The sequence below is a fragment of the Aulonocara sp. 'chitande type north' Nkhata Bay genome, linkage group LG11 (assembly GCF_057382095.1).
Source record: "Aulonocara sp. 'chitande type north' Nkhata Bay isolate Kocher_YH1m ecotype deep benthic linkage group LG11, A_spYH_male_GT1.1, whole genome shotgun sequence".
Taxonomy (NCBI): Eukaryota; Metazoa; Chordata; class Actinopteri; order Cichliformes; family Cichlidae; genus Aulonocara; species Aulonocara sp. 'chitande type north' Nkhata Bay.
The window spans coordinates 2,028,678-2,054,548 of record NC_141354.1 but is presented as its reverse complement, the minus strand read 5'-3'; the positions used below and the strand labels follow the sequence as shown (position 1 = coordinate 2,054,548).

The following is a 25,871-nucleotide window of genomic DNA, read 5'->3' as shown; positions in this document are numbered from 1 at the left end:
TGCTTCAAAATTATTATTTCATTTGATATTTTGTAAGCAAAAATTAATTATATTTAGCTAAACATTATTACCCACTATCGGCCCCAACCACTTTCAGCAGAAAGCTGCTCTTCTTGAACCTGGTTCGGCTGGAGGTTTCTTCCTGTTAAAAGGGAGATTTTCTTCCCACTTTCAGCAAGTGCTTGCTCATAGAGGGAAAGGAGATTGCTATGGTTTTCTCTCTATTATGGCAGTACAGTATAACAATATAAAACACATTAAAGTGATTGTTATTGTGATTTAGTGCTATATAAATATAAATGCACTGACAAATAAAATTGATTAATTAATGTTACGTTTATGTACCTATTTATTATATAACCTACTTTAAGCTAACCATTAAATCAATTTCTTTTAGCAAACCTCCAGCTGTACATTTGGCTCCCTAGTTTTCCTGTTCTTAAATCAGCAGCTACAAGTGCATCAGTGCAGATTTTTTCTGTATTTTGCTCTTTGTGTACATCACAGAAACTGTATAAGCAGTTTTTTGTGTCAAAGGTTTATTTAATTCAATTTTATTTTATTTATATAACGCCAAATCACAACATCAGTCGCTTCAGGGCGCTTTATATTGTAAGGCAGACCCTACACTAATACATACAGAGAAAATCCCAACTTTGGCGACAGTGGGAAGGAAAAACTCCCTTTTAACAGGAAGAAACCTCCCACAGAACCAGGCTCAGGGAGGGGCGGGGCCATCTGCTGCGACTGGTTGGGGTGAGAGAAGGGAGACAGGATAAAGACATGCTGTGGAAGAGAGACAGAGATTAATAACAATGCAGAGAGGTCTATTGACTAAGGACTTTAATACTACTACAAATACTACAAATACAAATACTATGACATATATATATATGTATATGAATCACAAAAGTCTCCAATCTTCTACTATAACTTCTGTTATAGTTGATAGTTGTCAGACTTGATCAGAGTAACAGTTGTAGCCATTTTAATGTTTTTTTTTCCCGATTGACCTTCTGGTTAAAAACATGAATTTGCTTTGGTACAAATTTGTTAACATTTCTGTTACGAGCATGTGGTGTAGCCATTATCAGTATATACTGTGTGTTAGTGGAGATCGTGAATGTTGAGGCTACATGTGGTACATGCACACATTTTGTTTCATGTGCAAGCAAAAGCATAAGGGAAGAGGAGAGACACGGAGCGAGGTCTGCTTACTCTTTTGCATTGCTAATGTGTTTCACCTTTGTGTGGTTGAGTGCACAGCTAATTCATGGTAGAGGGACCAGTGTGGGTCAGAGCACAGGAACTAACTCAGGCTTAGTCACAGCACTCTGTCTACTGGCCATGTTGTGACTCACCATTCCTTAGCACACTCTGGGTGTTCACTCCTCCACATACATACATACATAACACCCCAGAATATATTAGTACATTACATGGATGGAAAGGGACTCTCAAGACAATCATTCTGACACATTATTGCACAAGTTCACACACTGGTAGAAACGTTCACACAGCTCCCTGCTGTTGATTCCGGTCATCTATGATGATGTTCATTTGAAGATGTGTGTGGGAAACAGTCTGCATTGGTTTGAAAAGTGATTTTCTGCATGTATAAGGATGACGTTCCAAACGTCAGGGTACCTCTCATCACTTCCTGTCTACTAACGTCTTCTACTTCATGTACAGCAGAGAAGTCAGAATATTGTTGTTGTGGTTACATAAAATGATATTTGACCAGTTGATTCTTCCATAATATATGGACTGATTAGAGAGCTTCCTGCTATGCATTGAATGTAGTTTAAGTTGTGTAATGTATTATACAGTTTGCCGCCTCCATAGCCCTTTATCTCTAAAGCTTGCAGAATAATAGACCTTAGTTATAGGCCTTCAGGGAGGCATAAAACATTAATACACATGAGTCATCTCTCTGTTTGGGCAAAAAAATAAGATGGCTTTTTAGAGGGTGTGTGTAGTAACAATGGTTCTTTGCAGAATACTGTTCAACCAGTTCAAACTGCAAGTCATTCTCCTTTCAGCTTAACAGAAAAGCATGTTTGAGACCTTCAAACACCCTGGTGGATATTGAGTGAGAAAGAGAGCTGCTTCCTCTTAACTATACGTGATACACCTACATGTCATTGTAGTTTCTCCCCAATTACCCAAACAATTTACAGCAGTAGAAACATATTCACAACAAAATATTTTTTTTAACTTACTTTACAAGATAATGTTCACACTAATATTACAAAATTGTACAAGTTTGTAAAATTTGAAGCTTGTACTTTTATAAAATGGAATTACAAGAAGCTAAATGCTAATGCTAGGCTATATCAGAAATGAATGTCCCAAGAACTAAGCTCCCAAAACGTTGATTCTGTTCATCTAGATGTACCGTTTTCAGTAGGAGAAATGTTTAGTTACTCATTCAAGTGTCTTACCTGGATGATTGAGCATGCAATCAATTGTACACTATACTTTATCCACTTAGTGTAAAAGATTATTTTTGCAGCTGTCTTTTTCATTCTATATTATGAGGGGTGAGGTACACCCTGAATAGGTCGCCAGCCTATCTCAGGGTCAACACTAGAATACCAGTAAAACCTAAAAAGAAACTCAAATATGTCTAGAACCCAAACAATAACATCAGCCAGCTAACTTAGCAAAGTACACAAAAAATATAGAAATTTTATTCTCTCTAAAAACTGTTGGATATATTGTCCAGAGAAAGAATGGATCTGATTTGATGATATTTTTAGATCAAAGATAGATTTCAAAAAGAAACGTTGCTTTCCTTATTTTGAATGTTGATCCAACCATCTCCCTTGCAGTATTGAGGGTTGTACAATGAAGAAAGATTAATGGGTTAAGTGTGCTACGTCAAGTACAAAGTCAGAGTGTTTTGGGCCACAAACATTTCTCTCTTATTACCTCGCTAAATCACCATGGTAACGTATGCTGAAAACTTGACTTTTGGTTTGAAATTGGCTAAAAGATTTTCGACTGATTCTTTATTTACATGTTTTAGGTGCAGTAGAGATTTTCTCTTGTATTAATGTGTTGTTACCTTACTAATGTCACGTCCAGCTGTAAAGTGACAGCAGTGCAAACCGCATCACATTGTCACTTGAATCCACATGAACTCCACTGATGATGCAGAAAAGGTAAAAATGTTTTTAAACTTGGTTCAAAGTCTGTTTTATACTGCTGCAGTTGACAGAATACAGAACACATACCAAGAATACCTCTTCAACCAATAAAATGAATTTCACTTTGATCGGTGACAAAATAAACTGATTTCCACATCTCCTTTATCAGCGTATGGCATGGTATGCATTACTGTTTAAATGCATCCAGTTTAAGGTGTCACAGCTCTAATGTGTGGCTGTCACCTTAGAAATAACTCAGTGTTTAAATAATTAACTGGAATTTAAATATTTATTTTCTGTTCTTCGCACTAAATCCCCAAATTAATGATTTTCTGCAGCATTAAATACTTGTGTGTTTTTTTTTCAGCAATGTTGAATTTTATTTTCTTTGCTTTTCCAAATCATGGTCACAGAGGGGCTGGAAACAAGTCCAGCTGCTGGGCCGAGAAGTAGTGTACACCCTGGTAAGTCCTTTAAGCCTGTGATGCCAGTGTGTTACATTTACTGTTATTTTTCTAATGTTCTTCATAGCTTTTTATCACTGTTGTGCATTATGTCAGGAGTACTTATAGGCATCTTTGTATGCAGAAGAAGAGTCATATGGCACGTGATCCGCACCTTTGGGTGTGAACAGAGTCTGAAGCACAAAGCCTGACTTAACCATGAAAATTGATCAACGCTGTCATGATACCTGTTACCTCTGACTGGGGTTTTAGGTTTTGTCAATCCAGTTAATGCAAATAAAGCTTGGCTGTGTTGAGCTTCCAATGTAGTATTCCCCTCATGTCAGTTAACAAGCTGAGAGCTAATAACACACATAACGCACAATAAACTACCATAAGAAACGAGAGGACATCTGACAAATATTTTATTAATAACTTCTCACATGACAAGTAGGTTTTTAACCTGAATAAACAGGTTTCGGCATTAGTACATAATGTTTAACATGTTAGTAGTTTTACTTGTATGAATATTTTAATGGGCTGTTTTGATTCACCAGCCTTCACATGTGAGAAAACATTAGGAAGGATTTCTAAAACTGGCATAACTGGAAGGGGAGGGGACGATCACATATTTGAAGGTTAAAACTGGTACAAATCACAGTTGAGCTCTTCGCTTTGCCCTCGTTTGTGATACGAAGTCTGAAGGGCGAACAAAGAGTTTCTGTCTGGGGAGGTTTCTTAGATAAATCTGAGCATCCAGCATCTAAAATGATTATAACAGGTCCCCTTTAAAACACCACCGTTTGGGTTGAATATTTATATTTTATGCTTGGTAATAGTGTTTCTACAGCAAGTGCTGAACCAAACCTTAAGCACATGCGTAAATTCACCTTGATAAATTTGCTGTTTTATTACTTGTGCACATCTCATGTACAAAGAATATTCAATACATTTAACTTCATATGGTCTGGTTTCAGTAATCAGGGATAAGGAACTGTGCACGGGAAGGCTATGAGGAGTTACTTTAATATCTTCAACACAAGCTCCCATCTCTTGGCTCTCGCTGGGCCACATGGTGAAAATAAACTGTCACCGGTGACAAAATTAGAATCAGATGAAAGAAATTTCACAGCACACAAGAGCGGGATGTGATGAATGGAGTCCACTGTATTATAACAGAGTGGAAGAGACCAGACTGAGCTTCAAAGGAGCCCTTGTGAGAATGCAGCTGAGCGGAGAAATGCCATCTCATCATCCTACTTTGTTACGAATGACAGTGAAACAAAAGGAGGATTTTGCTCTCCATATCAGCTCACCTTCTTCTTGTCTTTCTGTGCTGGGGGGAGCAGGGCCCTTGAGCGTTCCGCAATTTTCTGAAAGAGGAGCATATGAGGAGACAGGGTCAAGGACTCTCACAACAAGTAGCACAAATGTGACTTTGCATCTGTGGAACAGCATCTCTTTAGTTCTCTTTTCAGTAAAACTAAATGACCATAGCATCAATTTCAGGTGTCAAAGGAGTGCATTCATCATGCAAATACCTTCTGGAGATCCCCATATCGCTGCACAGACTCAGAGAGCTCAGTCTTTAGTCTGGTCAGTCGCAGACGGTCTTGCTGTGCAACAAAACAGAATTAGATTCAATTAGCTCAAATGTTGTTTAATCTACTGTTTATTCTTCAAACTAATATTCAGTGAGGGAGGAAAGGGAGCATAAAATACCCGTGAAGAGCCACTGATTATATCAGAGAGCTGTTTGATGAGTTGGCTTGTGCTGGTGATGACTTTGTTGGTTTGCTGCTGAGTGGAGTGCCTGGGAAAAAAAACATGGTGTGAAAGCAAAAAGAGAGTACATTTACTAAAGACTGAGAAGATATTAGATATGCCAATACTGTATTACTATAATAATATATAACCAGAAAATGTGTGTGTGTGTCTATAAATCTATATTTGATTTTGAAAGTGCTACTACACCAATTTGATGGTTGTTAAGAAGGATTTTATTTTAAATACCTTTGCCAAATACGAATCACAACACACGTTTATCAGATAAGATTATGGTTCACCATATTTAGTCTCTTATAAATCAAACAGTAAATACTGAATAATATATCTTATTGCAGATACATCCTCGTCTTGGAGTAGCCCAAGCTATGGATGGATGGATGCTCCTGCTGCCAGCTTTGAAAATTGTGACTTTAAATACCTAAACAAAGTATTTAAAGGAAGATATTCTTGAGGCAGAAGAAAACTTGTTTTCCCCAAAAAATAAATTACAACATTATATAAAAAATAAAAGCTAACCCTTTTGACTAACTCTTCTGGGACTTTGAGCAACCTTACCCTCAGGTATGTGTGGGTTGAGATTACATTTGACCAGTGGGGAGACTGACTATTACCAGCACTATGATAGAGGTGAAGAGTGTAAAAGCCAAATCCTCTCTGTTCTTTCATGTTTTTTCCTTTCAAGCCCCGCTGGGGTGTAAGGTTGAAAGTGCAGCCATATTCATAACTCTGCAGCACAGCCACTGGAAGGCCAGGTTAAAACAGTTATTAAATATCTAAGCTGTCAGGTCATCCTGGGCTTACACACACCCTGAACTCCCATCCTCCAAACCTGACACTATAACAGGCTGCCCCACAGAGATAGGGAGCTCCACAAACACACCTCTGTTGCAGCTACTCAAATATTGATCTACATAAAGCTGGTGGAAGGACGGGTGGACAAGCAGGTTCCAGTGGACTAGCCCGGAAGGAGCATGTCACTGTCTGTTGTGAGAAAAACCAAAGTGTCGCGGGGGGACGCCTGAAAAACACAAGCTATTATCTGTGTGGAACAGGGTTAAAGACGGTTATAAAGCCATGGAAGTTAGAAGAGGTTGAAGTTAATTTTGCTGCTTAAAATAAAAGTTTTACTGTAAAGAAATAATTTAATTGGACTGCAGCCAACTTCCCCTGACCAAAGTCGTAATACAGAAGAATTGTTTCTGTGCAGAAGTTTCATATTTATTTTTTAATCAAGATTTAAGACTTTAACCTCTTAACACCTGTCCAATCACCAGTTAACCACTTAAGGGCAAGGTGCATTTTAGTCACATGGTAAAAAAGCACAGTTTAAAGGAATTTTACATCCAGTAAAACTGGCCTTCTCTTTTCTCCTTACTTCCATGTATGCCAGACGACGAGTTTAATACTAATACAAATACTACAAATACAAATACTACGACATATACATGTATATGAATCACAAAAGTCTCCAATCTATAACTTCTGTTATAGTTGATAGTTGTCAGACTTGATCAGAGTAACAGTTGTAGCCATTTTAATGTTTTTTCAGATTGACCTTCGGGTTAAAACCATGAATTTGTTTTAACCCAGCCAGAATGCTGGCTCCCGCTGATTGGGATTACAATTGATCAATCAAGGAATCAATTACAAATACTTCTGATTTCTCCTGATGTGTTTAAAGTATACCATAGTCAATAAGAACACCATTGGTAACACACATACGTTGTAATGAAATCTTGCAACTGCCTCAAGGTCCCCCTACTCAAGATGGCACATGTACAGGCTCATTTTAAGTTTGCCAGTGAACATCTAAACAATTCATAAAATGCCTGGGAGAAAGTGCGTTCGTCAGATGAAACCAAAATCAACTCTTTGGTATCAACTGATCAAGTGTCAAATCAGTCACCTCAAGGCTCATTATATTGTAAGCTACAATAATCCAGTAAAAAACCCAACAGTCAGACAACGACCTGTGAGCAAGCACTTGGTAAATTGGGAATGAAAAACTAATTTTAACAGGAAGAAACCTTCAGCAGAACCAGACTCCGAGTCTGACCAGTTGGGGGTGAGGGGAGAAAGATGGGACAAAAATCAATTCACAACTTTTATGTAATGTGTTTCTTTCAGATTTTTGGTTGATATTCTTTCTCCCTCCATTTAAATGAAACGACCATAAAAAAATTACAGACTGTTCAGTTTTAAGTAACCAAACATACAAATTCACCATGGAATCAAATGATTTCCCCTCCTGTATAAAATCACAGATTTCTAAGTTTTGGTATTGATTTTTCTATATGATCAGCCATAACAGTAGGCTGCATGATTAGAATACTTACACACACCAGACTCAGACAGAGTGCACATACACACACACACTCACAGATACACGCACATATAAAAAAAAAGATTAAGAAATGCTAAACTTCACCCTGATGCATCATCATTTAGCCATAAGGATGCAAAAGACATGAAGGATTAGTTTAAAATCACATCCAGCTAATGCTCTGTCATGTTAGCCACTAAGGTGACACAGCAGAGTTGTATGGCTGGTAAATAAGGGATCTTAAGGAATGAGAAAAAATCTTTGCAGTTGTGTACTTTGCACTGTACATTCCCCATTGATTTTATACTGCACTTACATACAATACGAAACACATTTAAAAATGAGCAGCAACAGCAACATGACATGGAACCCGTATTCTTTCTTTAATTATATTCTTAATTTCCTCTGCTAGAAATGTATAGTCCAAATCCAGTCATAAGAATTTGATCAGTTTTCAACTGCTAAACAGTACTGTTCATGAAACTGGACATTACCCACTCTCACGCTAACCCCACTCACCATAGATATCAGTATATTGCCATTAAGAATCATGCCCTCAGTTGTTGCCTTTGCACATTGTACTAATATGCAAATGATGCTCAGTGCTTAGCTTAGAAGTGCTTAGCTTCAATTGGAAAAAATATGTCCTTGAACATAAAGACATTCTCTAGATTTCAAATCATCTCCAAATCAAACCAGTGGATAATAATGTGCTCACTTTCTGGGTACATCTTGTACGAATTTGAGATGTCCTCCATCTCGAATGTAATGATGGCGTTTGGAAAAGTGCCTTCTGAGCCACATGATATTTATTAATTTCAGTATTGAATGCAGGTGCAAATTACCACCAAGACAGTGGGTGGCAATGCCATAGCTTTCCTAATCGGCTTTTAGAGTACATACACATCCCACTTCCAATCAGGTAATGGTAAAGTCTGGTTCTAATCGCTGCAAATAGTATTATAATCAGTAAAATACAAAATATTACAATCAATTTAATCAATTTAACGTCAGAAGGCACAACTAATATATACACATGGTGTATATATTAGAGAGCTCTTTGTGCCAATAAGAAAAAATATAAATAAATGAAAATCTCTGACAGAAGTAACAAATCTATCGCACAAGGTGTCAGAGTGTCAAGACAATCTCACTAGCAGAAAATATGTCACACAAAGTAAAAAGTAATTTTGTGTGTGTATCGCACTTGCTGAAGACTTTTATGTGGTGAAAGACAGTGGTCTATGTCTTCCTATATCCTTGTGTTTATACATCTCATCACATTAGAACATATACAGAAAAAAGACAAAAAAGTTGTTTTTTTTAAGGTTAAATTGGGCAAGATGCTAAATTAGCATATTTAGCATGAGGCTAAACCAAATCTATAGCATAGATAGGTCAATGCTCACCTTTTTATAAGTTACAATGTGTGAAATTTCACCACTACAGTAGATTGCAGATTCCAACCAAATTACTTCTATTTTCTGACTCCTCCCAATTCAAGTAAATAATCCCAGCGACAGTGGCTGCCTTAAGACAATCATGGTTTAGTCAGGCAGGAATGATCAGAAACATTGAATTTAGACTGCACCCCACAACAGCAGTAGCTGACATGTTTCTACTACTACTGAAATAGATCCAGATCTTCCCCAGAGTTTTTACCATCTGTAGAAGGCCACTTTTTACCTCAGTTCTCAATGACAGGTGAGAAATGTCCATGTCTATTTACTCTGGAAGAGTAAAACTTTGAGAAAGGAGTCTGATATAGTTTGATAAATCAATAAAGATCTACAAGTCCTGAAATTCCCATGCTTCTAAATATTCCGCAGTCGACTGTTACCATATTTTTCAGACCATAAGGCGCACTGTCGATAAACGGGTCTGTTGTCATACATAAGGCGCACCAGATTATAAGCTCATTAAGCAAAACAAAGTCAGATAAGTCAAACTTTACTCAACTCATTTACTTGCTTCCTCTTCCATACCACTGATTCATTAATGCTGAATTCTCTCCAGCGGCTCTACCCCCATGTTGTTGCAGTATATTAATGACTAATGATTAATGATTAATAACTAACCTCGTATTGTGGATGAATTATCTCAGTTGTTCTCCTGACTGAAGTCTGGTCCGTTTACAGCATCCTCCATGCTATTGCATTTGTCCCTAGCCATCAGGAACCTTCGCGTAAACTTTTATCAAGTGGAAAAAAGTTAGCGTTCATCCTCCAGCTTCACTGTGTTTATGTTATTCTAACATAGCTGTGTCGCTAGTGATCAGGTAGCACATCATTATAAACCAGCTAGCCCAACTTCAGTAACCCTACAAACATCACTGCTGTTTAGTTTTCTGTCTTCATTTATGTTGGAAGTGATAGCAGAGCTGTACGTTGTGATTTTTTCAGAAATCTCTCAGTCAGAACATGCTATATCATGTTTAGATGGAAACTAGCGAGCTAACTTCTTGCTAACTTCTAACTCTGTTAAATTTAATAAATTCTGTTTCCATGGATGCCTGGATGTTAAACTTAATTGTTACACCTGGTAAAGCAGCAACGCTGATCATTTTATTAAAGATGAAAGAATTTAGACAGTTTTTATCTCTCAGTGATGGCGCAGTGTTCGTTTGACTTTGGAACCTGAAGTGGACGGAGTTTTGGACCCAGATTACTCTGCAAGGCTGCTGACTACGGCAGCCGTAATGCTCGGCAATCCATCAAGCAGTGCGGCTTCGTAGCTTACCAAAGTCAGACTGAAACATTTTTTGACAGATTTTGGGGCACCGTGTACCACATAAAATCGGTCCACGGTCAGTAAGCACAACCAGAATTCATACATAAGGCGCACTGTCAAGTTTTTGAGAAAATTAGATTTTAAATGCGCCTTATAGTGCGAAAAATATGGTATATTATAAAACATGGAAGTCATTGGGAACAACAGCCACTCAGACACAAAGTGGTAGGCGTGTAAAATCATGGAGCAGAGTCAGCTCATGGAGCAGAGTCAGCAGACAATTTCTCGCTCCCAACTTTGTGCACTGGTGCACAAAGCATGGTCCATAAAAATCTGGATGAGTAGTGTGGGAAAACTTGTCTGGCCTGCTCAGAGTCCTGACATCAGCCTGAAAGGACACCTTTTGGATGAACTGGAGCAGAGATTGTGAACCAAGCCGTCTCATCCAACATCAGTGTCTGATGTCACAAATACGCTGCGAGAAGAATGGTCAAAGATTCCCCAAAACATACTACTAAACCTTGTGGAAATCCTTCCCAAAACAGTTGAAGCTATTATAGCTGCAAATAGTGCTGACATCATATTAAACACTGTGGATTAAGAATGAGATACCACTTGAGTTCATATACGCGATGGCACATGAGCAAGTACTTTTGGCAATATCTAAGTTTTAGTAATTAACCCTTTACAGCCGATAGGAGCAGGCACGCTCTGTTTTGCGTAACTATTTTTAAATCCCGGTAGCTCTGCAACCAAGTAAGCTAGCGCAATAATTTTTTTTGCATATGAAACTGGAGGAGTTGTACTTACATCTTATGCCATCAGCTTGTCCTAGGTCACAGTTTCCTTCCACATATAGCTTTGCAAAAACTGCATAAAAATCACTTGCAGCAACAAAAACATGATATTCCAGAAACACGCTTCGCCGATCCATCAGCTGTTTGTAACACTTCCTATGTCCATCAGCGCGAACTATCACATGACCGCATGACCTGCCCGAAACCGGAAGTGACGTCATTTTGCGGAAATGTAGTTTTTTACGATCGGGGCCTTATGAGCTTGTGTTTTACTTGTTATGTGTTTTAAAAAGTTATGTTTGACTTTATGACTTTCTGTGTCGTTTCTGGGATGCTTAAGACTCATATTGCACTGCTGGAAATAGTTTATTTTGATGCATATGCTGTTATTTTGCAAATTTGCACTATAATATTTATTTTCGTTTTTCCTGCAGTATATAAAAATTGGTGTATTTCAAAAATAAAACTATGAAGACACTCAAAATAAATTTCCTGTGGTGGGAAACTAGTTTGTGTAACTTTTTTGTATTTACAGTTTTGAGGGATAAGCCTCTTAAATTTCTCTAACTAGAAATATATGTTAAAAAAACAAAAACGATTTTCAATTTTTTTGTAGTTTATTGCACTTTTTTGCAATTTATGTAATTACTATGCACCTAATGCAGACATATTATTAAAGTTTGGGCTATAATGGTTGTATTGATGTATAGCAACTTGAAATGCTCCCAAAAATGGCTCCACAGCATGTAAAAATATAATATAAGCTCTGGTGGACTTGGTTCTATGGTAGGTCTTAAAGGGTTAATTAATAACTAACTATTACCTTTAAGAGAATTATAAAGAGATAGGGTAAATGCAAAGCCATCTGAAATGAAGCCTTTAGATGGCTTTGCCTTTTTCAGGTATCTTTGGCTATTTATTTTCTGCATCTATTACATTTTTGTTCCATTCAGGCCTCAACAGTTTCAAAATATCCCTCTTGGCTTAATTCTTTTCTTTCAACAAAACTTCTATGAAAGCCATTTTATTTTACTTCCTACTGAGACAGTCCTCAAATAATCACTGGTAAGTCATATGTCTGGAGTTTCCTCCATACTGAGTGCAGACATAAACTCTGTTCACTGACTGGTAACTCAGTCAGGGGCAACGTTTTAATAGGAATTCATTTACAAGGCTGCCTTAAAAAGCCAATAAAGGGAATCCTTTAAAACTTGCAACCATCATCTAAAATATAGTCTAAACTCTTCTGATGATCTCTAATGGATCATCCATGAGTCAATAAAACCCTGCCCACCATCGACACGCTGTTACCAAACAATCAGAGCTCGCCCACTTCTGAGGACCCCAAGAGGACCTTTGCAGTATCGATGCACAGTGATACATCTGCTAGTCACAGTCTTCCCTCACAACAAGCTTGAGAACTAAGCAGCCAAAAACAGCATGCAAAAGACTGGAGCCACTCACACTGTGAATTTCAATCAGTCACCTCAGTTGTGTGTTTCTCCTGCCTGGTTGGTGTTTCATATTCCTTTGAGGTCTGACTGACTAGTGAAGGAGAACTGAGGAGCCTGAGAGCAGCTGGCTGCAGGGGGAGGTGTGAGGAATGGAGGAGGATGAGTGTGGAGGACGCACGTGGTGGAGGAGTGGTGCTGTTCTCCGAGTGAAATCATAGTTACGATGCTTTACAACAGAGCTTGACTAGGCTGTAACAAGGATTAAACCACTAACTGTATTTGTTTTTTACATTGACCTCCCACTGGCACAGATAACAATGCAGAATATTTGTAACAAGTCAGCATTCACGAAGTGGAGAGCTATGATATTGATTATGCTGCTGCGTTGTTTTCATTAAAAATCAGTGTATACAACCTCAGTGCTGTTTTTTTAATAACCCCATAGGATGCTTTAAAGGTTTAGCTTTTTTGTGCTTCCTTTTCTCTATTTTTAAAATGTTATGTACATCACTCAGGCCTATAATTCTGCATGCCATGGGAATGTAAAATAAAATCTCCTTAACTTGGTGATGATTTTGAATGTATATAAGAAGAATAAATGTAACTTCCAGGTAGTAACACAGTTACCATGAGAGGAACTGTAATTCATTATTATCAGGATGTCCAAAAAACTCACTGAAAAGCCTTCAGCTAATCCAAAATGCTGCAGCAAGAGTCCTGACAGGGACTAGAAAGAGAGAGCATATTTCTCCTGTTTTGGCTTCCCTTCATTGGCTTCCTGTTAAATCCAGAATTGAATTCAAAATCCTGCTCCTCACATACAAGGTCTTAAATAATCAGGCCCCATCTTATCTTAATGACCTTGTAGTACCATATCACCCTATTAGAGCACTTCGCTCTCGCTCTGCAGGCCTACTTGTTGTTCCTAGAGTATTTAAAAGTAGAATGGGAGGGAGAGCCTTCAGTTTTCAGGCCCCTCTTCTGTGGAACCAGCTTCCAGTTTGGATTCGGGAGACAGACACTATCTCTACTTTTAAGATTAGGCTTAAAACTTTCCTTTTTTCTAAAGCATATAGTTAGGGCTGGACCAGGTGACCCTGAATCCTCCCTTAGTTATGCTGCAATAGACATAGGCTGCTGGGGGATTCCCATGATGCACTGAGTTTTTTTCCTTTCCAGTCACCTTTCTCACTCACTATGTGTTAATAGACCTCTCTGCATTGAATCATATCTGTTATTAACCTCTGTCTCTCTTCCACAGCATGTCTTTATCCTGTCTTCCTTCTCTCACCCCAACCGGTCGCAGCAGATGGCCCCGCCCCTCCCTGAGCCTGGTTCTGTGGGAGGTTTCTTCCTGTTAAAAGGGAGTTTTTCCTTCCCACTGTCGCCAAAGTGCTTGCTCATAGGGGGTCATATGATTGTTGGGTTTTTCTCTGTATCTATGAAGCGCCTTGAGGCGACTTTTGTTGTGATTTGGCGCTATATAAATAAAATTGAAATTGAATTGAACTGTGGTGCTACGTGAGGACGTCACAAGTAGCAAAGAATGTATGTGAGGTAAGTGCGGGCATGAACAAGGACAATGAGACAGTGGTAAGGTTTGCAGTAGGAGTGTCAGATGGGTCCAGAATGAGGGTGGGATTACAAAAGGATCACCTCTGAGGCCCTTTGCGTAAAGTAGGGAGCAAGTGGAAGAGCACCTGTATGAGTGGAAGTATACTCTGGAGAGTAAAGCAATGAAAGTTTCTTACATATTTGTCAGTGAGAGGGAGACAGGTCAAAAGATGAAAATGCAAGGAGTACAGAGGGTGAAAGTAGATGAGTTTAAATACCTGGGGTCAACCATCTAAAACAATGGACAGTGCAAGAGGTTAAGAAGAGAATGTAGGCAGGATGGAGTGGGTGCAGATGATTGTCAGAGGTAATTTGTGACAGGATAGCAGCAAGAGTGAAAGGCAAGATTTACAAGATGGTATGGTTTGAAGAGAGTAGCACTAACAATGTAAACTTTTGACAGCAGCTGCAAGCTTCTGTTTCAGGATTGATTGGCACTCTTATTTACATTTCATCTCACTGAGGCCTCTTCTGCAATAGCACACAACTAAAAGGTTAGGACCTCTTGTAATGTAATCATACATTAGTTAACTTTTTCAACATATTTCAATATATGAATGAATTTGAATACACCTAAAGAAATGACAACTTTCCCATCCCTTTAGTAAAATTCTAAATGACTGCTTTGCCATAATAGCTCTCCTGCTCTCAGTGCCACAGTGAATACTCCAGCTTATAGTAGCTTAAAAATAAAGTCTGTCTATAATCTTTTACATCCATCGATTCATTTTCTGGATAAATGGCTAGATGGATAGATGGATGGATGGATGGATGGATGGCTATCAAGAGCTACTACACTAGCATGGCACCCTTCATAGCAACCACTAGTGTGTGGAGAGGTGAATGAGAATTGTATTGTACAATGCTTTGTAGAGCTGCTAATGTTAAAAAAGTATTTAATTCACTGAAGACTGCGAGGCAAAGATTTTGAAAGCTCCTCAGCATGCTGTTCTTCAGAGAGGTCAAGACTGAACATTTATGGTAGCACAGATTCAAAGAATGAGGTTTGCATATAGAATTAATTTAACTATTCTTCTTAAGCCTTTTGAATTCACAGTGCAATCTCGTAAGGAACAAAATAAATATAACTGTGGTTGTTTACAAGAAAACTCTGCAGGGTTCCGTTAACAGCGTTCCTCCTTTAGAAAATGTTCCATGCCTTACATGCTGATTTCACATGCAGTGTCTATTCCAAATCCCACTTGACATTTTATATTTACATTTGCAGAGATGTATTTCAAGTGCTTATTGAAACAGACTTTTAGTGAGTGTACCATAAAAGTACAGTTCAATTTACATATCATCACATACACACAAACACACACACAGAACTGCAGTTTTTGAAATCCATCTGACATTTAGATGTGCAGAAAGTACACCTACTGTTAGCAACACATGGCTGTATGGTATGAGAGATGAACATTAACGTGGGTTTGAGAGGCAGAGTGGATGCTGGCTTGTTGTGTAAGAGTGGAGGAGTAATATGAGGTGCATCCACACACTGTTAATCTCAGCCTGAAAAGATGACCGTCATGTTTTCCTTTCATTTTGCCCTGGCAGAGTATGATGAGTGGTGATTCCAGCTATTTGGTTATCTATCTGTGATATAGTTAAGCAGTTCCAGGTCTAAATAATTTTTCATTTCCTGCCTAAAAACAAATGAGGATCAGGACAGAATTGAGAAAAAAAAGATATATGTATCGATATATATAGATATATATCGAGTCATAGGCCTTGACAGTATATTTCCTTGCTGAGCTCAGGTGGCTGTCGCTCATGTCAAAGAAACTTTGACATACGTTTCTGCTCAGGCTCACATTTGCCAAAATCTGCATTTTGTCTGGACACAAGACGTCGCACACCTTCATCATGCAGCTCTTCAGAGTGGTACCGGGCTGATTTGACTGTCTCCTCTGCAACAATAAAACTTGCTTTCACAACAGCTTCACTTTGTGATTTTGCTCTGGTGAAAAACAGCTGCTGAAATGTCAGATTCTTCTTTAGCTCTTCTACTTTCTGCAGTTTCTGCTCTGCATTTCGGTTTTTCATCTTATCCTGATGTTTTGTCTCATAGTGCCGTCTTAAATTAAATTCCTTAATTACAGCCACATTAGCTCCACAAATAAGACACATGGGTTTACCGGCAATGTTTGTAAACATATTTTCAGTCTCACACAGGTGCTGAAAGGCTCTGTTTTCAGAATCAACTTTTCTCTCCACCAGTGTGAGCGGCTAGCTTCGCAATAACAGAAGTTTGACTTGATTGACGCGGGAATGTTCCCAGCTAGCCTAGGGTTTGGCAAGGAGGCTGCAGCGTTGCATTATGGGATCTGTAGTTTGTGGGTTATTAGCGCCTCATATTGCTGGGCCATGCATAACAATAATAATAAATCTATATAAAACTAAACTATATTAAAACTTTGAGTGTAAGATTCAGATAATTATTTATTAAAAACTAGACATTTTAAATGAGAATAAGAAAGAAAAGTATTTCTTTGTACCCCCTTTTCCCTTTTAATGCCCAACTGCCTCCCTGGCTAAACTTTGGTAGACCCGCCCCTGCACAGTTACAGCCGTCAGCTGCGTAGAAAAGGATCCTGGTGTAGAAAGTAATATTAAGTAAATTCTAACAACAGCTTATCAAGGTTAAACGTGCTGCTGTTGTTTATCCGCTTGTTTCCTCTTTCTGGTGCAAAGTTGGCCAAAAACAAACAAGAGAGACGGACTCGCGACAGAAAAGACAATCAGCTGATCATTGATCAGTTTCATGATTGAAGTAGCAGCAAGAAGAGGCAGTCGCTCCATATATCGGTTGTTAAGCTTAACGTGGGAATGCATTACAAAAATTCAGAGATGAACTTACACACTTGCTTTACTTCTCTCTGGGATAACCTCCTCGGAGATGAAATGCCGGTTGGGTAGCGAGGCTCCAGTCTAAATGCTCAACCAGACCGCCGACAGGTCTCGCACGCCACAGCCGCTCTATCAAGTGACGCATACTGCTCCGACGTGCCAAGGTTATGAGCTGAGTTACGCCATGTCGAAAGTTTTGTGAGGTGCTTTCGTGATATTTAATGGATCGGATTACATTTTTTATTTCTCTCCAAAATCCGATCCAGTAATTTAGGTCAGTATCGGACCGATAACGATACATAATATCGGATCAGTCCATCCCTAATCAGGACCTGATTGATGATAACTGGCTGAAGACCACTGAGTGAAACTAGCCCCACTGGCAAACAATGGGCTGTAAGGTCATTTTCTTGATCATTAATATACGAACTGTCGCGAACATTGATTAACAACCACAGATCAAAGCCCACTGATCAATGTCCATGAGTCCCATTCACAGAGAGTTGGGGAATGGCTGCAATCACAGCATTGTATGATGGTGACAGATGTACCCTTAGGACCCCTCCTCGATTCAGAGATGGTCTTTCCCTTTTCACATAAATGGCCTCCTTGACTCTCCGCTCAAACCAGCGTTCCTCCCTGTCCAGGATGTGTACATCCTCATCATTGAAAGAGTGTTGTGTCTGTGTTGTGCCATCCACTTCGCCAGAGGTTGTTTGGTTTTCCCGATGTATAAATCCTCCTGGCACTTAACAGCGTACACTATGTTACTCTGTTTGTGTGGGGAGACCCGATCCTTGGGATGGACCAATTTTTGGCGCAGCGTGTTTTGAGGTTTAAAAGCCACAGAGACCCAGTGTTTACAAAAAATGACACATATGACATACATTATGGCGCTGGCACGGCAGGCAGCCTTAACCCACTTTCCCTCGGGATGAATAAACTATGATCAATCAATCAATCAATACGGGATCACTACAGGTTTTCGTTTAGGCAGCGGTTGTCCTTCTCTCCTCGATCGGCTGGAGCTTTCTTTTGGCGCCTTCCCAGCTTTGACAAAAGAAAGCTGGGATAACCACATTAACTCAGGGCCTTCTTGATGTGATGTTCTTCTGCCTCCCTGGCTGCTGTGTCTGTGGGGATGGTGTTCGCTCTGTGTTGTAGCGTCCTGATGACACCCAGTTTATACTCCAGTGGATGATGAGAGTCAAACCTTAAATACTGATCCGTATGTGTAGGTTTACGGTACACATCAGCTTTTAGATGTCCCCCATTACTGATGGAAATCTCACAAAATAAGAAAGCTAACCTGCCACTTTTCATATCCTCCCTGGTGAATTTGATGTGTTGGTCCACTGAGTTAATGTGATCCGTGAATTGTGGTATGTCCTGAGATTTGATTTTCACCCAGGTGTCATCCAGATATCTGAACCAATGGCTTGGTGGTGTTTCAGGGTAGGATAGCAAAGCCCTCTTTTCCACTTCTTCCATGTACAAGTTGGCCATGATGGGTGAAACTGGGGAACCCATGGCACACCCATGTTTCTGCCTGTAGTACTGACCCTTGTATGTGAAATAGGTGCTTCATCAGAGGTTGTTTGGTTTCCCTGATGTATAAATCCTAGCAATCTTCCTGACACAGCGTACACTATGTTACTCTGTTTGTGTCGGGGGACCCGATCCTTAGGTTGGACCAATTTTTGGCGCAACGTGTTTTGGGGTTTAAACCACAGAGCCTTGGTGTTTCCAAAAATGTGTCTCAACTGTTCTGATACTCCTGACACATAAGGATTACTGAGGGCTTTCGTTTAGGCAGGAGTTGTCCATCTTCTCCCCTGGATCGCCTGGGACCGGTTTTTAGGTGCCTTCCCAGCTTTGACAAATGTCCAGCTGGGATGGTGTTAGCTGAGACTAAATAAGTCACTAGGATGAGTGACAAAACATTTCTCCCATTGAAAACACTACATCCAGATGAACAGAATCAACTTTTCAGGACTTCCTTCCTGGATGATTGAGTATGCATCAAGACAACCTGGATACTTCTGTGCTGAACTAGGTTGGCCACTGGCAAATCCATCATTTTTAAGTAGAATTTCTGAAAAACTTGTTTCTAATCAGTTACATATTTTTTTTATTTCTTACAACATAAACAAGAAATATCAGTTGTAGTCTAACCACAGTAGAGAAACTACATTAGCCAAGATCTTAAATGCCCTTCAATGTGAGTCAGAACAGGCTCTCAGTTTTAGTTCGACTTTATTAAACTGCTGTCTTTGATAATGTAGACCACTCCATTCTAAACAGACTTCACGATTTGATTTGTCTCTCTAATGGTAAACTGGTGTCAATCACATATCCATTGTAAGTATGGAGGATCACTCAGATAAAATTTACAAAAATTAAATTTTGGTGTCCCTTAAGGTTAATCCTTAGGTCCAACACTTTTTCCATTAACTTCTGTGATTATGCTGATGACACCCAGCTTTACTTGGTTGTGTCTCCTGATGACCCTGGGCCTATAGGCTTTTTAAATTGTATTTCTGGTAAAGAAATTAAAACTTTTTATAGCTCAACCAGGATAAAACTTCTGTTTTATCCTGGTTGAGCTGGTGACTGTGGCTCAGGGGGTTGGGAAGGTTGACAAGCGCATCTGTAACTGGAAGGTTGCCAGTTCGATCCCCGGGCTCTCTGTCCTGGTCGTTGTGTCCTTGTGTAAATCCAATCCATTATTATTAGTAGTAGTACTGAAGCCCAGAGAGCCCAAAGCCCATCTTTGTTCTTTGTTGCCCAAAAGTTGCCCAGATCTTACTTTTGGGCAACAAAGAAGGGTAACTAAGACTACTTTTATCACCTCAAGATGATTGAGAGAGAAAATGCCCATTTTTTGGCAGGTTTTTCCTCTCAAGTTACTGTAGAGAAGAGCTGAGGATAACAGACAATGTTAATGCTTTTTAAGCCAAACTAAAGACTTAACCTTTATGACCTGGCTTTTATTTGCTCACACCTTTTGCCTTGTTTTGATTATCTATTGTTTTATTATTATTTATTTATGTATTGTGCTTTCTAATCTTTTGCATTTATTTATCTATTTAATGTTGTTACCTAGTCCCTGTTTTTTCCTCACTGACAGCACACACCGCTATCTGTGTGTGTGTGTGAGACAGAGAGAGAGCGAGAGAGAGAGAGAGAGAGAGACTATGCTGGGGCTGTTTTTATTTTGCACATGTTGTTGTTGTTCTGTAGTCCTATATGAATAACATTTTCACTTATTGATTTGATCTAAAGTTCTAGATTTTCTCAGTTAAGGTCAATGTTCACGGTTCAGCAATAAGAAGAGAAAGGGGAAAGTTCCAAGGCAAAAACCGTTGATCAAAAACAGCAAGATAATCCCCAAGACTTTTGGAAAAATACACTGTGGAATGACAAAACAAAAGTTGAACATTTTGAAAGGTTGGTGTTTACGTTATATCTAAAATAAAAGTAATACAGCATTTCATAAAAACAACCTCACACCAACTGTCAAACATGGTGGTTGTAGTGTGATGGTCTGGTGCTGCTTTGCTGCTTCAGAAACTGACTTGAATTCTGGTCTCTACCAGAAAATCCTGTTTTGAAGGTTTTGAAGTGGCCTAGTCAAAGTCTGGACTAAAGTTAGATTTAGATGCTTTGGTATAGTGTACTCGTAAGAACTGATTGTTATTCCTAATCTCTGATTTAATTTCAGTGTAGCCGGAACTTTCTGACCAAACAGAGAAAGGGAATAATTATCTCATAGCAACAGGGAATCTTTATTGCATTTTATACAATATGCAACTGTAATGTATAATATTTGTAAAGCAAAATGGCATCTTTTGTGAAATGTACACTATTGTTGAGAATCGGTGTACAGCTCTGAAGTCAGGATATTTTTACCCTAGCTTAGCATAGAGAACTAAGAAAAGTCTGTCTGTTTTCTTTGTTTCCAAAGTTTAACATGAGCCAAACAGTTAACTTGCTACTTAAGAGAAAGTATCTCATTAGTTTAATCCAGTCAACATCCTCGTACGTGACAAAAACTCTAACAGCCACAAGAAACTGAATCCAAAAAAAGCATGTCCAAAATGTTTCTGTCTCTACAGATCATTCAAAACAACTGTAGAGTAGCCAATCACTTTATAAATCATCCATCTGGATACTGTTTGGATGCTGATTTAAGTTACAGTGTGGCTGCTTTGATTGGCAAGTGTGCAGACACCGGGACCTCTTTGCGAGGCTTCAAGTCACTAATTCAAGCACTGCAGCTATCTGCCATGCTGGTGTTACTTATCCATATTTTAAATGGAATTGTAGTAATAATAATAATAACAATAATAACACTGCATGTTGTGTGATACAGACAATTTAAGAACTCTGTAGTTAAGTTATTGGTTGGTGACATCCTAACAGTGTTGGGGAGTAACGGAATACATGCACCGCCGTTACGTATTTAAAATACAAAATATGAGTAACTGTATTCTGTTACAGTTTCCGTTTAAAAAGGTGGTATTCAGAATACAGTTACTTTTTTGAAATTAATTTTCCTGTTTCATATGTTAGGCTATGCCCTCTCTACTTTTGGTTTCCACACCGGTGGAAACTGATGTGTCTGACGATGCTCAGCTGTTGTTGACGATGCTCAGCTGTTGGTTTATGTAAGGTTCTTCAACAATGATAAGAAAGAGTTCTGTGAAGACCTGCTAGGTGTAACTTCCCTTCAGAGCACTACAAGAGGAGAGGATGTCTACCTGGCCATTAAGGAAATGTTAAAAAAGCGAGGCATAGAGCCAAACCAAGTGGTTTCAATAACCACAGATGGAGCCCCTGCTATGATGGGGAGAGAGAGGAGAGATGTAGCAAGAATGAAACAGGACAATCCTGTGCTAATCTCTTACCATTGTATTATTCATCAGTCTGTTTTATACTCCACCCTGTCAGATGAGCAAGGTTATTATCGTTAATGAAAACTAACAAAATAACGAAAACTAGAAGTGAAAAAACATTTTCGTTAACGGAAATAAAAATATAAACAAAAAAAGGAAAACTAACTAAAACTGTAATGAGTGTTCACAAAACTAACTAAAATTAACTGGATTTATAGCAAAAATGTGTTTAGTTTTCATTGATGTGTGCGTGTCCTACAATAGCCAAGGGTGAAAATGAAGTTTAGTTTCCAGATTTTTTTCTTGCTGTGTCTCATTATGCCAGCAGGTGGCAGCACGTTAGTTGAGTCGTCTGTGTTGCTGCTCCGTCCTCGCGCAGAATCATGTCAAGAAAAGTCGGGAGAAAGTGCCAGAGTCCAATTTGGGATTACTTTGAATATGACTGTGTTTTGGATAAAGCAAGTGTCTTGTAGTGGAAAGAGACAAATTATGAGGGACATTTCTAAAGGGGAAAAATCCCACAAACCTTAAAGTGCACTTGAAAAGTTCACACAAGAAGGCTAACCTAGCTTACCTTGAGAAGGGAGCACACTCAACCCTCATCCCAGAAACAGAAGCTAACCCCAGGCAAGGCAGCGTGATGCATCCCGAGACAACAGGACAGGGATATCTACATAACTGTGTGAGTCAATTGCCTTCAAAAAGTTTATCAATTCACTTGAACCAAAATTACGAACACCCGGTGCTGCAAGAGTTAATAGTCTCATTGGGGCCAAGACATACATTTTATAGTTGCCTGGTATCAATGGTTGTTCATCTGCCTTTATTTATTTATTTATTTATTTATTTAAAGAACCCATAGGTGGGAATGTGAGTTGTCTGTCTCTGCGTGTTAGCCCTGCGACAGACAGGCGACCTGTGCAGGGTGCAGGGTATGGTAGCTGGAATAGCAACATACCCAAGGATGAGCAGAAGAGCATGACTGATATGATGAAACTGGGATTTTGTTACACTTAATTATTGCAAACACGACTAAAGCTATAACTGAAACTAATCAAAACTAAACTGAAACTAAGGATTTTTAAAAAAATAAAAACTAAACTAAACTAGCAAACAATTGGTAAAAACTAATTAAAACTGATATAAAATTGAAAATCTGAAGTCAAAACTAAATAAAAATAAAAACTAATGAAAATTGCAAAACTATTAAAACCCTGCAGATGACTATGCTAATGTGATGAAAACAATGATAAATTTTCTCAGGGCATCTTCTTCTTGTCAACATTACATGCTCAGGGAATTCCTCAGAGGTTGGTGCACACGCTGATGATCTTCTGCTTCACAACAATGTGACATGGCTCAGAAAAAGGCGGGGCATTGGAGCGATTTTGGTCCATCAGATGTGAAATAGCAGCTTTCTTGGAAGAGCTGGAACGTCAGAGAGCAACAAACTTTTCTCTCTTTTTAAATGATGGGAAAAACATGGATATTGTGGTCTTTTTGGTTGCTATCAATTCACACCTGAATGAACTGAATTTGAAGCTGCAGTGCAAGGACAAGTCAATTTGTGAACTGATGACAGCTGCCCGCTCCTTTCAGAGGAAACTTGAAGTTTTCCAAGAAGACCTGCAAGGAGACTATGCACACTTCCCAACAGTGACGGAACAGGTTCAGGGACAGAGAGATGTGTCCTCTTTTGTTGACTTTGTTGATAAGATGATTGAAAACGTCAGCAAACGTTTTGATAGCTTCAGCTTTGGACAGCAGCTCACCATGTAAAGAACCCATTTCTCATCACTGATGTCAGAGGGTTCTCAAAGGAAGTCACACAGCACTTCAAGTGGCCAAATGCTGGGCCTCTTCAAATGCAACTGGTTGATCTCCAAGCAAATGTGGCCCTGAAAGAGCAGTTTGGAAGAACTGAACCTGCCACTTTCTGGCCCCAAATGGTCTCTGAGACAGCTTTCCCAAATCTGAGGAAAGTAGCCCTGCACATCTTGACCATGTTTGGCTCCACATACAGCTGTGAGGCAGCTTTCTCCACAATGAACATAATAAAAACTAAATACCATTCCAGGCTCACCAGTGAGCACCTACACATGTGTATGAGAATGGCCCTGACACCATTCCAGCCCAGATTTAAAATCCTAGTAGAGCAAACTAAAGCTCAATTCTCTCACTGAACAACAGAAAGTGGGACAGTGGAATATAAGGGACAAAGAAAGAGAAACTGTAAAATTGTTAAGATGTTTTGATGTTATCTGTTGAAAATGTATTAGGACTGTTATGTCGAGATGTAAAAGGGAAAGAAAAAGGGAAACTCAAGCTGCTGCTGCTGCTGCTATTCTTTTTCTGAAATTAAGCACTTTGTGTTAAGATGAGCAATTTAGCCATTTTATTTATTTTCTCTAATTCATTTTAAACTGCAGCCCTACATCTAATGTAGGCCTACTGTGTGTTTCAGTGTCAACAATAAATTTTGCTGAAATGTTTTTAACTTGTATTTTCATTGATTTGACAGTCTATTGTTCATACGTTCAGATATTGATTTAAAAAAAAAAGGCTGCTTCTCTATCACAATCATAACGCAAGTTAGACATTATGATGTCCTGGAACTCTGCTTGAGAAGATTTTCTCCAACTGGACCTCCTCAAATTTTAGTTTAATTCCCCTGGTCTATGTGCTTTGTTCTTGTATGATCAACTGGATTTTTTGCGATTGCAATTGCTCCTTGATTGTCCTCCAGGATCACTGTTGCCGTGGTCTTTATTCCAAGCTCAGTTGGTAATCGTCTTAACCAAACTCCTTCTTGTGCAGCTTGGCTCAAAGCAATATACTCAGCCTCTGCAGTTGAAAGTGCAACTGTTGCTTGTTTCTTGCTAAGCCAACTGACCGCACCTCCTGCAAGTAGAAAGATGTTTCCAGTTGTAGAACGTCGATCGTCCTGATCACCTGCCCAATCAGCATCTGAATACCCAACCAAGGTTCCTGTTTCTGTCCTTTGATATTTGAGTCCCAGGTTTAGAGTTCCTTTCAACTATCTCACAATTCTTTTCACAGCTGTAAGGTGTGTAGTGTTTGGGTTTGCATTAAATCTTGACACCACACTCACTGCTTGTGCTATATCTGGTCGTGTTGCCATGGCAGCATACAATAAACTTCCAACCATTGACTGATACATGCTTGGGTTTACAGGTTGACTGACATCATCACTCTTTCTTAATTTGACATTTGTGTCAGCTGGAGTTGCTACGGGATTGGCACTGTCCATTCCATACTTTTGTAGTATGTTTTCAATATACTGTCTCTGTTGAAGCACAACATGGTTTTTGGCCTTGTCTTGGACCAGTGAGATGCCCAGAATGTAGGATAGCTCACCCATGTCCTTCATTTTGTAGTGTTTCTTCAGAGTGTCCTTTAAGTTCTTCGTGCTCTCTGCTGATTTTGTAATCAGATCATCAACATACACAGCCAATATTTCCAACTCCTGACCTGTTCTAACAAACACACACTGATCTGAAGTACTCAGTGTAAAACCAATGCTTTTCATGAACTCTGTAAAAGCTTTGCTCCAGCAACGTGGAGACTGCTTCAGTCCATATATTGACTTGATATTCCTGCCCTGGTTTGATGTAACCCTCTGGCTGCTCCATGTAGATTTCCTCTTCCAGGTGTCCATTCAAGAATGCAGTCACAACACCCATTTGATGCACATTTAGATTGTTTTGTACAGCAAATGATAACAATGTACGAATTGAACCAAATCGTAGAACTGGAGAGAATGTTTCATCATAGTCTGCACCATAAATCTGTGAATTG

General features: G+C 39.1%; 1 protein-coding gene across 6 annotated transcripts in view; it reads right to left on the bottom strand.

Annotated features, from left to right (window-relative positions):
* Positions 1-25,871, bottom strand: part of tsnare1 (T-SNARE Domain Containing 1) — a 276,008-nt gene that overhangs the window by 119,806 nt on the left and 130,331 nt on the right. For all 6 annotated transcript variants that reach the window (XM_086310182.1, XM_086310186.1, XM_086310185.1 and 3 more), the window contains exons 5-7: positions 5,318-5,408; positions 5,137-5,211; positions 4,912-4,968 (exon numbers count right to left, since the gene is read on the bottom strand). In XM_086310182.1, the coding sequence (XP_086166308.1) occupies positions 4,912-4,968; positions 5,137-5,211; positions 5,318-5,408 (223 nt within the window). The remainder of the gene's footprint in view (positions 1-4,911; positions 4,969-5,136; positions 5,212-5,317; positions 5,409-25,871) is intronic.